The 15,762-nt window shown below is 44.9% G+C and overlaps 1 protein-coding gene across 1 annotated transcript; it reads right to left on the bottom strand.

Annotated features, from left to right (window-relative positions):
* Positions 1-7,557: 7,557 nt before the first annotated feature.
* Positions 7,558-12,066, bottom strand: LOC124659994 (2-succinylbenzoate--CoA ligase, chloroplastic/peroxisomal-like). The gene is given in 11 exon segments (XM_047197795.1): positions 7,558-8,001; positions 9,306-9,514; positions 9,628-9,998; positions 10,127-10,192; positions 10,195-10,250; positions 10,328-10,521; positions 10,705-10,802; positions 10,938-11,036; positions 11,188-11,356; positions 11,511-11,583; positions 11,876-12,066. Coding segments are annotated over 11 exon segments (1,653 nt in total). The 3' UTR covers positions 7,558-7,874.
* Between the last annotated feature and the right edge of the window lie 3,696 nt (positions 12,067-15,762).

The raw sequence follows: 15,762 nt of genomic DNA, 5'->3' as shown, positions 1-15,762 counted from the left end.
ACACACGCACACACGCACAACCGGTTGTTCTTCATTGGCCTGATACACCAACCCAATAGAATTCCAAGGAAAAGACCCACAAGGAGTAGAATCCCTCACAAAAGATTGCAAGCAATTGGTAGAGTTCCAAAGAGGAAAAGAGTGCAAATAGATAGAATTGCAAGAATCAAAAGATCCACAAACACTAGAATTCCTAGAATGGAAGAGACCAATTCCTTAGAAGAGTCTTGGTAACTTCATAGATTCAGATCTAGAAGGGTTTCCCATAGGGAGGAGCAAAGCTCATGTCTATTCTCACAACAAGTCTAATCTCATATCTGAGTCAACAAGGCTATTTATAGTGGGTGGGGCGAAGGGATAAGTTACATGCTGAATCGGGCAGTTTTGGTGATGTAACGCGTGCAGGCGGAAGTTCTGGTCTCTGGGGGAGGAAGTTCCGACCGGGCGGAAGTTCCGGTCGGGGCAGTACTTTCGGCCAACTTCCGACCTAGTTCCGAAAATGACCGTTTTGCATGCAGTAACATCCCGGGGGCTCTGAGCTTGTTTTAGGAACTTGGGCGGAACTTGGGCTGAAGTTCCGGTCCGCAGAAGTTCCGGTCCTTGGGGGCGGAAGTTCCGGCTGGATCCTCTTCACCGAGTGCTTTCTTCACTTCTGGACAGCATCTGGGAGGCATCTGGGCGTAAGTTCCGGTCCTGGAAGGCGGTACTTCCGGCTGGAGCGCTGGAGCTCAATCTTCTTCATCTTCAGCTCCCTCTCCATTGGCTTGGTCTCCATGGCTTGCGTCTTGTTCGATGTACCTGGTTGAACACATGGTATTCGCATGAAGTAGCATGCCATCCGATGAGGTATCAAATGTATATGTGGAAAGGAGCGAATTCACCTCTTGGTGTATGGCTTTGGCCCGAGCTCATGTCATTGGGCCACGACGAGGGCTTGTCGCTCTTGAGGAGGAGGTGTCCAAAAGCCACCCTATATCATCTCCCCCCCCCCTTGGAAAAGATTCGTCCTCGACTCTAAAGTGTCTACATCTCCTTGACGTGGCATCCTATCCTTGATGTTGATGACGTACTTGATCTTGAGGATCGTACCATTGAAGTTCATGAAGCACTTGTCTTGGTCCGTTGCGATGGTTGTTGGAGGTGGGTTTTCGCTTCCGAACAAGAACTTGGGTAAAAGCAACTTTCGCATAGAAGAATCGGGTATGCCAATTTTATTTGCCTTGGACAAGAAACCATCATGCAAACGGAAATCAACAAAAACTTTTTCAATGGAACACTTGGCAAAACTGGGAACAAAAATTGTGTCGGTGTAGTCAACCTTTTGTAGGACAAAGAGTGGTGTATAGGGAAATCTCATTTGCAAGACATGAAAAGCGTGTTGTGTAGCGTTGTCCCAAACAAGCGGAACATTCAAGAGGCAAGCAATGGTGCTAATGTTTTTCATAAAGCAAGCATGGAACATGGCAATGGCGTGGAAACTTCGAGCTTGGGAAATTGTGGTTGGTGTGGGCCACTTATGTATATCCTCAACTTTCGAAGAATCCACTTCAATGCCAATAGAGAAAACCGCAAATCCAAAGGAAATCAACTTTTTGTGTGCAAACGTGCATAAGATGCATAAGGCTTCTCTCACATGTATAATATGGTCCTTGAGATTCTTGGAAAACATGAGGGTATCATCAAGGCTTACAATAACACTCTTGCCAACAAGATGTTTCAAGATATGTTGCATAAGACGCAAAAAGAGTGACGAAACAATGGAACAACCCAAAGGCATGACAAGAATTGTCGGAACCACACTTGGGCTAAGGTTTTCATGAACATACCCGTGTTTTTACGATCATGAGTTTGACGTTGCCTTTCCTCTTGGTCTTCGGGTTTGGTGCGGTAAGCGATACATATTGGTAGTGTGGCGCCTTGCATGAGGTCGATGTGGTGCTCTATGCCTTGTAGCAGTGGTAGTCCTAGAGGAATATTGTTGAGGAAGACATCTTGAGACTCCTTCAAAAGAGACAACAAAGACGAAGGAAGTGTTGTTAAGTTGTTAGTCTCCGAGGATGGTCCCTTGCAAATGAGCACATAGTGCAATTTGGTGGATGGGTTGTGATGCACTTCTCTCATCTCACTCTTGGTGGATATGAGGACACTCTTCTTCTCACTCACATTTAGCTTGTGGCGCTCACTTTCATTTTGGTGGCTCACTCTCTCACCTCTCATCTCACTATTGATAGTAGCTTCCTTAGCCCTCGCTAAAGCCTTTGCATTGTCGGCAATTACTTTGCTAGGAGTCATTGGGCGTAGGATGAAGAAATTGTCATCGACCTTGAAGCTATAGGCATTTGTGTAAGCATCATGGTTTGCTTTCTTGTCGTGTTGCCAAGGGCGACCAAGTAGTATATGGCACACCGACATTGGTACCACATCACACTCAACGGTGTCTTCATATGCTCCAATCTTGAAGGATATTGTGACGGTGTGCTGAATCTTCATATTTCCGTTGTCACTTAGCCATTGTACATGGTAAGGATGGGGATGTTTCCGGAGCGGGAGGTTGAGCTTGGAACATAGTTCGGTGCTTGCAAGGTTGTGGCAACTTCCTCCATCGATGATGACCTTGATTGACTTGCCATTGATTCCGGCTCTTGTTTGGAAGATGTTACATCTTTGGTCTTCATTGGGGAGTGCATGGGTTGTCAAGACTTTATTGGTCACCACAAGTGATGGGCTTGCATCATGCACACATAGGATTTACTCTTGGTCTTCCAATGCATCATCTTCAAGATTGGATGCGGCTTCCACTAAGGCTTCATATTCATCTTCACTTAAGTATTTCACATTGCCATCATCTCGAGTTATCATAACTCTTGTGTTCTTGCATTCAAAGAATTTATGTCCTTCGGCACCACACTTGAAGAAAGTGATGCTACTAGATCACGTGGAAGCTTTGGAGGACATAGTTGATGGTTCTGGCTTGAAGCTTGTTGTCTTGATGGCACTTCTTGTTTGCTTGGGAGGGTCCTTGGAGGAACTATCACTTGTGTTGTTTGTGCTTGAGGAGGCATTCGTTGCATTTCTTGCGGCGAAGAAGCTCTTGGACTTTGCACTTGCTAAGTCTTCTCGCACTTGGCGCTCGGCCCTTGTAGCTTGATGAAGTAACTCAACCATGTTGGTGTAAGAAAATAATTCCACTATCCTCTTGACAGGGATGTTCAATCCATTCAAGAACCTTGCCATTTTTTGCTCTTCTCGCTCATCCACATTCGCACTCATCATGGTCATGTGCATCTCCTTGTGTTCTTCAACAGACTTGAAACTTTGCTTGAGTTGGGTAAGCTTGTGAAGAGGTCACGTTTGTGGTGAGAGGGCACAAAACGAGTGTGCATCACTTCTTTCATCTATTCCCATGTGTCAATGGGTTCAAGAAGGTTGGCTTCACGTTTTTCATTGAGTTCATCCCACCATACACTTGCATAATCTTCAAACTCTAAAGATGACATGGCCACTTTCTTGGCATTGGAGTAGTTGTGAATGTGGAAGATCTTGTCTACTTTGCGGACCCATGAAACGTATGCTTTGGAGTCTTCTTCTCCTTGGAACTTGGGCATGGTGAACTTTAGCTTCCCAAAGATTTCTTCCTCATTACGGTCACTGCCTCGATGTATTGGTATTGCATCCTCTTGATCCTCAATATGGTTGTGAGGTTGTTGATCATGATTATCATCTTCATTGCGGAGGTTTGGAGGAGGAGGACGCCTTCCAAGTGGTTGCCTAGGGTGTGGCATTATACTAGCTTCACTTGGTTCTTTTTTTGAGGGTGCTTCACTTGGTGCTTCATCTTCATTGTGGTGACTTGCTTCACCTTGATGGGCATGAGGTGCTTGACGAGCTCAATGATTGAAAGGATTGTGTCTTCTATTGTCCATGTTGTTCCTTCTTGCGCCATCATCTTGAGGAGCATCAATATTGATGATTTGGCGTTCTTGGTTCACTTCTTGTTCGTCATCATGTTGTGGTTGCCTTTGAGCATTGGCCACTTGAGATGGACGAGGTTGCCCTTGTTGTTGACATGCCTCTTGCTCATGTAGACGACGTTCTTGCTCACGTGCAAGAATGATATCTTGATCATGATGAAGACGTTGTTCCTCTTGGAATTGAGCTTCACGATTTGCTTGTTGTATCCTCTCTTGTTCAAGTTGAGCACGTGATTGCTCCGCATCTCGAGCTTGTTGTTGAAGTACTTGAGCATCCACATTATGGTTGTGTGGATCTTCATTAGAGGCATGATGAGATGGCGACGAGCTCGATGCCTTGAACTATGAGAGCGCGAAGACCTTGAGTGTTGGCTTCGATTGTTGGCGATGTTGGCAATAGCTTGTTTAAGGTGTGCCAACCTTTATTCTTGTCTTCTCATGCTCGCCAAGTTTTGTTGACCTTGAGTAGCGAGTGTAGCCTTCATATATATCGTGGCCTTGAGCATCAAGCTTGTCATGGAAGTCTTGCACTTGGACATTGAGGTCCCTTCTTTGCACTTGCGCTCGTTCTTCATAGCGTATGATGGTCTCGTCTATCCTTGTTGTGAGGTCATGGATACTCTTGTTGACGGCTTGAGTAGCTATCCAATGTTGGTGCCTTGTCATCGGTAGTTGGTTCCCCTCTCCACTAGACATGGTTACAAACTAAAACAATAACTATGTTGTGGGGGTTAGAGGAAAACTCACAAGTAAGTCAAAGACTCACAACAAAATTGGAAAGGTGTGTCAAGGTGAGGAACAACCGGTTACACACGCAAAAGGCTAAGAAATCTATATGGTGTTAGGTATGGTTGTGGAAAGCCAAATGGAAGAACCAAACGAAAAGTCTATTGTCAAAAGTGGGTAAGGTCCAAAAGTCACAAGTCAAAAGCGGTGATCACAAAAGGCATACACAAGGTGGAACACACGTACGGGACAAAATGGGGTTAGCGCGACCAAGGAAAATGAGCACGAACAAAATTGGTCCTAACGAAGACTACTAGCTCGGTGTCACGCTAACACAAGAGAGACCGTGGCTTGGTTGCAAAATTGAGAATCAACAAGATTTGCGCAAGACGCCTCTCTTCTCTTTTCTCTCTTTTGCTTATAAGCTTTGGAATCTTTTGTGTATAGGTGTCACTCACACACTATTTTTTTGTATTTTTCTTTCCTTTTTCTCACTGTGTAAGTATACTACTATCTATGTAAGTATGTCACACTTATTTTGCTTATCTTTTCACAACGAGCTTGCTTTGTAGCTTTGCTCAACACACGCACACCCTCACGGTCGGGACGCTTGCGCAATGCCTCGCAACACTAGAAAGCCACTCTCGATGGGAAAGGTATGCAAAGGAGGCTAGGGCTACAAGTTAAGGGGCAAGTGATACCACTTGATGATGGTGGCCAACGATGATCTCGAACTTGCGAAGGTGGTGGGAGGTGTCAAATGAACCGCTTGGATCCTCGGGGTGCCGTCGTCATTGTCGATGTTGCGGAAGCTTGTTGTAGCTGAAATGGCACTCAAAACCAAAGTCCAAACACGAAAGGTGTAGTACCAACACGAAAAACGAAGTTAGCTGTCAACATTTCGGACGGGAGGAACTTCCGGTCCTTGGGGCAAGTACTTCCGGTCCCGGGCGGAACTTCCGGTCCTGTCGGGCGGAATTTTCGGTCTCCACAGATCTGCAGGCTGTTCGTCGATTTGGGCGGAAATCCGGTCCAAAAACCTTCAAATTCACGGAAAATTTGGCACTAAAAACTGTGGGAAGGTGGGGGAGTTGTAGATCAACACCAAAGACAAGTTTCTATCGGAACAGAACCACCAAAAACTCAACAAATAGAGAGATCCAACCAAGGCCAATTTGGGGCTATTTTTTGGATTTTTGAAATTTTCTCAAGAATTTTTTTGGGGGTATGGGGGTCAAATCCGTGGCAACCAAAGAGCTATTGATACCATATGATAAGAGCTAAGCCCTAGGGGAGGCCCGATCTTCACGGATTTTGGGACGGGGGTGAGGAACACGAAGAACACGGGTGAAAGCGGAGGGGATCGAAGATACAAACGCGCGCGCGCGCACACACACACACACACACACAACCGGTTGTTCTTCGTTGGCCCGATACACCAACCCAATAGAATTGCAAGGCAAAGACCCACAAGGAGTAGAATCCCTCACAAAAGATTGGCAAGCAATTGGTAGAGTTCCAAAGAGAAAAAGAGTGCAAATAGATATAATTGCAAGAAGCAAAAGATCCACAAACACTAGAATTCCTATAATGGAAGAGATCAATTCCTTAGAAGAGTCTTGGTAACTTCATAGATTCAGATTTAGAAGGGTTTCCCATAGGGAGGAGCAAAGCTCATGTCTATTCTCACAACAAGTCTAATCTCAGATCTGAGCCAACAAGGCTATTTATAGTGGGTGGGGCTAAGGGATAAGTTACATGCTGAATCAGGAAGTTTTGGTGTTGTAACTCGTGCAGGCGGAAGTTCCGATCTCTGGGGGAATAAGTTCCGGCCGGGCGGAAGTTCCGGTCCTAAGGGGCGGTACTTCCGGCCAACTTCTGGCCTAGTTCCGAAAATGACCGTTTTGCTTGCAGTAACATCTCGGGGGCTCTGAGCTTGTTTTCGGAACTTGGGCGGAACTTGGGCTGAAGTTGAGGTCGGCGGAAGTTTCGGTCCTTGGGGGCGGAAGTTCCGGTCGGCGGAAGTTCCGGTCCGCGGAAGTTCCGGTCGGCGGAAGTTCTGGTCCTTGGGGGCGGAAGTTCCGGCTGGATCCTCTTCACCGAGTGCTTTCTTCACTTCTGGACAGCATCTGGGAGGCATCTGGGCGTAAGTTCGGTCCTGGAGGGCGGTACTTCCGGCTGGAGCGCTGGAGCTCCATCTTCTTCATCTTCAGCTCCCTCTCCATTGACTTGGTCTCCATAGCTTGTTTCTTGTTCGATGTACCTGGTTGAACACATGGTATTCGCATTAAGTAGCATGTCATCCGATGAGGTATCAAATGTATACGTGGAAAGGAGTGAATTCACCTCTTGGTGTATGACTTTGGCCCAAGCTTGTGTTATTGGGCCACGAGGAGGGCTTGTCGCTCTTGAGGAGTAGGTGTCCAAAAGCCACCCCGTATCACTAGGTGGCACTGCCTCTATCTAAGGTGTGACAAATTGGGAGTCGATTAGAATCATGGAATTGGCTGTTGGACCGTTCAGAAGGTGTTAAACTAGTACCAGCGCATGATGAGTTCCGTTGGAATTTACACCAACATGGACAATTCTGTATCAACTCAACCTGTGTTTATTCTGGCCCTCTTTTTTTACCTCAAGGGAAGTTAAAACTTAAAAGGAGTCCCAACGCATAATGTGTCAAGTGAGTGTGTAGTGCTGGGGAATGTTCCTCTGTGTGTGCTAGACAGGTTAAAGAGTGATTGTAATCAAAACTTGTGTGTTCAAAATTAATATAAAGCAGCCCGAGTTCAAAAAAGAAAGGAGGAGTCCCACACACACGCTTGCTTTTCACAGCTGCGATCAAACTGCAACATGCAAGAACTTTGACAAATTGCCCAGATTTACTTTTAGCTCTTATCATCAACCAGAGAGCACATAATTATCTACAGTACTCTCATCAAGTAATGACAAAGCCGAAAGAATACGTTGCAACTAGCAAGAGATGATCAGTACCGAAGTCTACAGCTGAACCTCCAAACTGAACCATGTCGGCACGAGTGAACTTGTACAAAACTGAAACTCCATTGAAAATGGTAGGTTGACAGAAGAATCCCATGTGGTTGCTGCCACTATTGAATATCGTAGATGGAGATAAGATTTTTCATGTGGTTGCTTCCATTGTTGGTCCAGGGCCTAAAGCTACAAACTGCTACGTAGCTGCGTGCATGCCAAGATCTCAGCCTTCAGCTCCTCTCTTTTAATTTTCCCTGTGGTGGTCACCGGAAACGGCCTGCTCCACTGATAATATATCTTTGGCACCTTGAATCTGTTGTTCCAAACAAGATCAGAACAGGTTACTTCTCACTAATTAAGGAGTATCACTAAATAAAGGAGAGGTGTTTAAGCATGATTTGTAAAGATTTTTTTGGCTCCTGGGTACTGATTTATGAGTCCATAGTTTCAAATTTTAGAAAATCATGTTATTAAGTTTCAAAATCTAGAGAAAAGAAGCCGGTGTATGTGCAGCAATACACTATGAACTTGGAATATTTTGTGTTTTTTTTCCACTTGTGGTCTACAAAAGAAGAAACAATGATGAGAGGCTAAAACAGCAACAAAAAAAATCAATTTTTCACAGCATGCAGAATTGCACATTTCCACGATATTTTCCATGTGCATATAGAAAAAATCCAATTTTTTTAAATTATTCCTATCAGGAACATGTTTTATTTGACATATTCATGTTTCGTCTTAAGGTTTGTCTGCCATCGTCAATTCTGTCTGAAGGTTTTTCTGACATCTTCACGAAATTTTCCAAGTGCTTGATACCTATTGATTATGATTCTTTTGTATTAAGGATTATCTGGCTCCCGGGTGCCGATTTATAATTCCTTTGTTTCCGAAATTTGTAAATAGAAGTTTAAAGTTCCAAAAAAAATCTCGAGAAAAGAAGCAGGTGTACACGTGGTTGTACACTATGAACTTGGAAAATTTTCTGATATTTCCCACTTGTGGTCTGAAGAACAAGAAATGACGATGGGAGGCTAAAACAACAACTTTTACTTTGAATATTTGCACAGCATGCAAAAGCACAAATTTTCCTCAAAATTCTCCAAGTGCATATAGTGATTTTTCCAGGTTTTTTAGGAATTTCTTGAAATGTCGAATATAAAGTGTTCTATTCGGAACATGATCTTTTTTTTGGCGAGGGGAGGAACATGATTTTATTATGGTCTGAAAGCTTCATGCTACAAGTTATGTTTTAAGGTTTGTGTTGTTACATGCTTGCTACCTATTGATTCGAACATTAACTAAAATATTGAGTACAAATTGAGACCATACTTTTTCTGATACGATTAGTTATTACGATTTAAGAAAAACTGTAGTGGCCCCATGTTTATTCAGACCATGTATCCTTTAGAAAAACTTCAACAATATTAGACAAATTTATCTGCATGCCTAAAAAAATTATTGAGTATTCTCTACAGAAAATAATGTAGACATTACATGTACATGCACAGATATATAGCTTTTTTTTGTTGTTGTTTCCAGTGTTTAAGACCTTATCGAATGCCATGGTTTGAAACAGTTGGCATTCCACTTCAAAATATGGTAATCAAGAATTCTAACCTGCTCAGATTTTTTATCATGCAGTGTTCTTGAAGGATCTGCGCTGACACTTCTTTACCTTCTCCTTCGTGCTCAGCCCTTGCATCAACCCACCTCCAGTTATTCCTGATGCTAACACATGCAACAATTTTCTCCCCAAGACGACTATCCGGTACACCAAAAACCACAGCTTTAGCTACCCCTGAGTGTTGTGATAGTACTAACTCTACCTGCAACCATTTGAGATGTCGGTCATTACTCATTAGAAATGGTTGGTTTTGAAGAGTAAGAACCATACACCTAAAATATCAGCTTGAGAATACACCAGTAAAACAATAAGCACCTCTTCCGGATAAACATTTTCCCCTCCGCTTTTGATTCGACCTTTTTGTCGCCCCATGAGCCATAAATTACCAGTTCTATCTATCCACCCAGTGTCCCCAGTGTCAAGCCATCCATTCCTGACAGATTCTGGTGTGTCAACCATATTATTCCCCCAGTATCCAACCATTGTGTGCAAGCCTCTTGTCAAGATTTTCCCCATTGGTGAAGAACTACTGTTACTTTCATCTCTACCAATTTGTATCTCGACATGCGGTGCTGGCTTTCCAACACACACGCCTTCACATTGGTTGCTTGACTTGTTCTTGGTTTCATGAAATTCTGGCTTGTTGATAGGCATGAATGTCAGAGATGAACAAGCTTCAGTCATCCCTGGTAAAAACAAGTTCAGTACGCAGATAAGAGACTTTACTGCTTGTAAGCATACAAATGACTGCAGGTAAACATAATTCTGTAGAAATTACAGATAAAGTGAAGTGGCGATGGTAAGAAGATAATACCATAAGCTGAAACGATAGTAGCATGAATAAATAAGTGAGACGCTCCATTTATGAGCTCATCTGACAGCCCCCACCACCATTGAGGATCTTGGTCACTGTCCCGCACCTTGATATCTTGTCTTTCCTGATCAATTACCAAAAGTCAACAACAAACTGTGCAGGATTTGGCTTTTAGATTTGTACTTTAGTGTTACTGCTTACTGAGCATAGGACAGTAGGTCAGCCATGATTGCGGGAACGGTAATGAAACAGGTCACTTTGTGTTCCCGGATGGCTTCAGTAGCCGATTTTGCGTCAAATTTAGGTATCAGGACATGGCAGCCTCCAGCCATCAGGATGGCCAAGCATGAGGAGATCCCTCCGATATGGCACAGAGGGGCTGTATGCAGGTAGACCTGTAATAAACATACACTGTTCATAACACTTTTTGTTATTTTGTGAAAAGAAAAAGGAGTTACACTCATATAGCATCCAAATTATCATTTGACAATCTAGGAAGTAGCGTATGAAGTTGGTCACTCATCCGTAATGCAATTTTCATGAAGAACTATAGTAGTACATGGATCCGGAAAGCATACATCATCCTCACTGTAGCCGACAAGGGCGATTTTCGCAAGGGATTGAACGATCAAAGATGTATGGCTTATTGCTACGCCCTTTGGCCGTCCAGTGGTTCCTGAAGTTTGGACCGGATGTCAATTAAACCCATGCGTTGTCAAAATGCAGGGCTAGAAAAGTGAAAATACTCTAGAACTGCAGATAAAAAAAACTCAATACAAATCGAAGTAACGAACCAGCCCATATCTTTTACCAGATGTAAAACATATCAAAGCTACATCGCTTGGAGCCGACACAGGCTCCATCACCGTATTTCGTCTGAAAGTGCTCTTGATATGATTAAGCGACACGACTGAAAATAACATGTTGAACACAGAGGATTACAAATGCCAGTACTATATGCTGCAAGGATCTATTTTCAAACCGACTGATCAATCCTTAAAAAGGGAAGGAAACAGGTATCTTATTCATCCTCTGCATACTAATCCAAAACAAAAACGTACAGTTTGCAGGTTCGCTGGTGATGACAGGGTCCCCCATGGTGAGGTAAAAAGCAATGGTTGAGAATCTCTTGCTCTCCATCAACCGGAGCGCCCATGAGCTGTAACTTCCATCAAAGATGAACGCCGAAGGCCGCACAAGCTCTAGCGCCTGTGTCGTCTCCTCGAAGCTCTAGACGACAAGAAAGAGAACCCCATTCTTTAATATTCCATTCTTCAGAGTAAACACATTCAGACCATCAAAAACTTGTGAAGCGAGTTGGAAGATTATGATGGTGTGCGGTGCGGTGCTCATGATTAGATTAGGGAAAGAATAATGTTGTTACCCAGCGGTAGTTGAGAGGGGCGATGATTGCTCCGATGTAAGGGATGGCCAGCAAGAGCTCCATGTAGTCAACGCTGCAGATGATCAATACGAGAAGTTGACGACATGAATGCTGAAAAGGATCTGGTGAATTCCATGTTCACATTTCATTATGCAGTACAGCGTAAGATAATTAACTTCGGACCAGCATATATTGCTTTTTCATGCCCGGGAAATCCATAGATTTTCTGGAGCTTGAAGCAAGAGCAGCGGTTGACTTGCATTTGCCTAACTGAAGAAGGGAAGAAAATGCCGGACGATTGGCCGGAGAGCAAGCGAGCGAGGGTCATAGCATCTAGCCATCTACTGCTATGCCCTTGTGCGTACCTGTTGAAGCCGACGACGGCGACGACGTCGCCTGGACGGAGACCACTCTCCGAGAGGCCGGCGGCCAGCCCGCGCACGTCATCGACGAGCTCCGCGCCGGTCAGGCGTAGGCCGCCGGAGACAGCGACGGCAGCGGTGGACCGCCTGGCAAGGATGCCGCCGAGGCAATGGGCGATGTGGCCGCTTGCCATTGCGTCGCCTGAGGGCAGCAGGAGCGGGCGGGTCAAGGGAGCTCGAGTTCGAGAGTGTACTATGGATTGCAAATCCAATCCAAAGGGCGCAACTTGTTTGGCTGCTAGCACAGCACGTGCCATACACACCCCGTCAGAACCAACAGGCCCCGTTGCACACGACCCAGTTGACCCGCCTTCCATGGTAAAATGGATAAAACTGATCTCTCGCCAAGACAAATTCATAAAATAAAGTCGGTGTGAAACTATTTCATCGAACCAACCCTTTTACGTAGGTTTTTTACATCAGTGTTATGCGACACTATGTAGCGCCGCTCTGACAAGCACTACACCCCCTATCGGCGTGACGGGATGGCGCCTCGGTTATGTCGCCGCTCGCAAAGACGCTACATTGTAGCGCTCGCATAGGAGCTACACTTCTAGTTAGGTATTTGGTTGGCTAACGTTAGGCCTAGGGTTTGGTTATGTGGCTAGATTTTTTGTGTCTTGCCATGAGTATTTATAGTTTACATTTACCAATGTGTTGTCATAATTATTTTAGGGATGGCGAGAACTGTTCGTGTTCATCGCAAACAGAGCTTGGCTCTGGTGGTTAGGTCCCTTGTGGTGGAACCAGCCCACTCAGGTTCAAGTCCTAGACTTGACATGGATGTTTGCATTTACCTGGATTTATTCCAGGATTTTACCGGCGCTATGCTTTCAGTGGTAGGTGACGTGCCCGTCAACAGCGAGGCGCCAGTGGTGACTTCGTCAACCTCAAGATATGTCGGCTCAGTCCCTCGGAGGTGCTCATAGGGGTAGGGTGTACGTGCGTGCGTTCATAGGGGGTGTTTGTATGTGCGTGTTTGTGAGCGTCTGCGTTGTACTGTGTTCTCAAAAAAAATTGTCCGTATTCATCATGTGGACAAGAACACATTTTTAAAAGGAAACATAGAGCCGGACACGGATGAGCTTGGCATGGTGTTTGAGCGTACTCCTAACTATTCCGAGGTTTTGGAACAAGTGAGGATTGACTTGCATTGGAATCATCCAAGTGATGTTGTTGAGTTGAAGGGAAGGCATATTGTGTGGTTTGGAATGCACGTGTGTTGGAAGTCGATGTGTATCAATTCCGAGCAACGTTGGTTGCATACAAGGAGAGGATGACGAAATCACAAGACAAGGCTCAGGAGTTGTTTGCCACCGAAAAGGTTGATGCTAGTTTGCGATTTTACTTGAACCGGCATGCTTCTCGTTCGATGATAGGAGTCCATCACCCACCATGACCCAAGACAAAATATACGAACCTCCCATGAACCAACATGAAGCAATGAAAACTTTGAGCCCTATTTGGAAGAACCAATATGAAGCATTGTAAAAGGAGGAATGATGAGTATGGGAACAATGAGAATGATTTTTAGCTCAATGACAACAATGTAGGTGATTTCGACACATATTATGTGCAAGAGAACAAGTACATTCCATCCCTTGTTCTTGATGGTATGCATCGGACTCGGATGACGATGGTCCCAATGAAGAAATTTATGTGGAGGGGTTCACGGCTATGGAAGAAGAAATTTTCTAGAAGGTATTGGGTCGGGATCATGGAATACCATTGCACTTCGATCTTTGTCTCGTGGAGGAAGCCATGGTTGACGATGGAAAGAGTTTAGTTCTTGAAGCTAGGCCAATTTCCCATCGGCTGACGTTTGAAACCTTTTTGGAATTTAAGGTATGGATCAAGGAGTTCTCATTTAATAGCATCATCGTCCGTACACCATTGTTCACTCGGACGTCAAGAACCGCTAGACGTTTAAATATGAAGAGGCTGGATGTCCATGGTTTGTGCATCCAAGACCTTTGAAGGGAGGGTCCTCTTGGATAATAACTAGTTGTGTAGCAACTCAATGTGCCGAGGCAAGAAGATTGATGGCAAGGATGTGAAGTATGACCATGGATAACTCAACTCCAAGTTCATAACTTCCAAAGATGAGCATTAAGTCCATTTAGGATCTTGTGGAAATCCGCTTTCACTACAAAGTCAAGTATGGAAAGGCATGGAAGGCCAAAAAGTATCCCTTCAAGATGTTGCAAGGTGATTGGGAAGAAGCATACAACCTACTCCCTGGGTACTTGAGAGCGATGGTCGCTACTAACCCGAGCATGGTTCCACCCCATGGAACCTTTTGGTCAAAAACATAACAACATTGCACGATGGTAACACAGTTAGTGTTGAATATATAAGCAAATATCCATATGAAATAATCCGTACAAGTAATTGATAAATCATGACTATGAAATTAATCGTGTAGACTAGTAAGGTAGATGAACAGATCACATGTAAACAAGACAAACCGATCGCATCTACCACAGAAACTAGAAGAAGAAACTCTAACGAACCGAAAGAGAAACGACAAGATCACATACTTCGCAGCAGCGTCATTGTCGCCCATGTTGAGGTTGTCGAAGAAGTCGCTGAGGTCCGGGAAGAAGTTGTCGGTGTGGAGGAACTCGTCGTCCGATGACGACGTCGTGATGCCGATGAGTCGCGCCGGAGCGCTCCCCAAAAACCTCGATTGCCCCTCACCCGTACGGGTTCACGAGAGGCGGGGTTCCGGAGGCCTCACTGTCCCGGCGGTCGGTGCACGCCGACGGACGGGATGAGGAAGACGAAGGCGGCGGCGCAATGAGCTGGAAACGAGGTAGTCGCATATGCGTCCGATACGGACTAGGGTTGGCGTCCGCGCTTATATAGTGCGGTTCGGGAAGGTCGTGGGGCGCAGCCCACGTCCGAGTCGGCACAGCCACGATCCAGAAAAACCGGAAGGCAAAACGGCTGAGTAACGCGTCCGTTAATGACTCGTAATTGATTAACAGCAAAAAGATAAGCTCGGCTCGGCGAGATTCCCGCAACCCGCGGCGCGTCGTGACGAGGCGAGGCGTGGCGAGGCGGGCGGCGGAGGAGGAGGAGTGCGCGAGGGCTCTCTCTCTTCTCACTCACTTACTAGGACTAGAACAGCCCATCTTATATACCACTCCAACTCTCTCCCAACTAGCAATGTGGGACTAAACTTTAGCCCCCACTAGTGCTGCCACTGATTATTGGAGTGGGCCATGTGAGTTTCAAAATTTGATAATGGGCCACGGGCCAAAGGCCAAATGCCCAAAATTCCAGCAATCCCCCACAAACTCTCATTGGCACATCTCATCAGTAAGTTTCCAGAATATTGTTTTATATACCGGTATGTCGTGGAGACTGTTAAGTTGAACTTCCACTTAAAGCTTCATATTACACTAGATTGCAACTTGGATAGTGGACTATGCCTTGAACTACAAGTTTTCTGCGCACTAGCTTCATACAAAGCCTAGACTGATACTAGGCTGCCACGAGACTTCCTCGCGGTTTGGAGCTTATACCTCATACTCCAGGGCCTTTCATGAGTTTACTAGAGAGCACCCAACTCTCATAGATTGCAACGTTTAACAATCAGACTCATATAGGTGTGTTCTTCAAAAGATGTTCTGCAGGACAACATCTCTGCTAAAATAAGCCACTTAGAACATATTAAGATAATTATCAACCTGCCATGAAGATTAGGAGAGTATTGCATCTTACGGAGTGGTAAAATTTCTATAGGGATATATACTCTCCTCTCAGCTGACCAACAGCTTGTCTCCTAGTTCTAATTCACGGGATCTCCGATCACATAGAGTGGG

The sequence above is a fragment of the Lolium rigidum genome, chromosome 6 (genome assembly GCF_022539505.1).
Source record: "Lolium rigidum isolate FL_2022 chromosome 6, APGP_CSIRO_Lrig_0.1, whole genome shotgun sequence".
Lineage (NCBI taxonomy): Eukaryota > Viridiplantae > Streptophyta > Magnoliopsida > Poales > Poaceae > Lolium > Lolium rigidum.
This window is presented reverse-complemented; position numbering and strand designations above follow the sequence as displayed.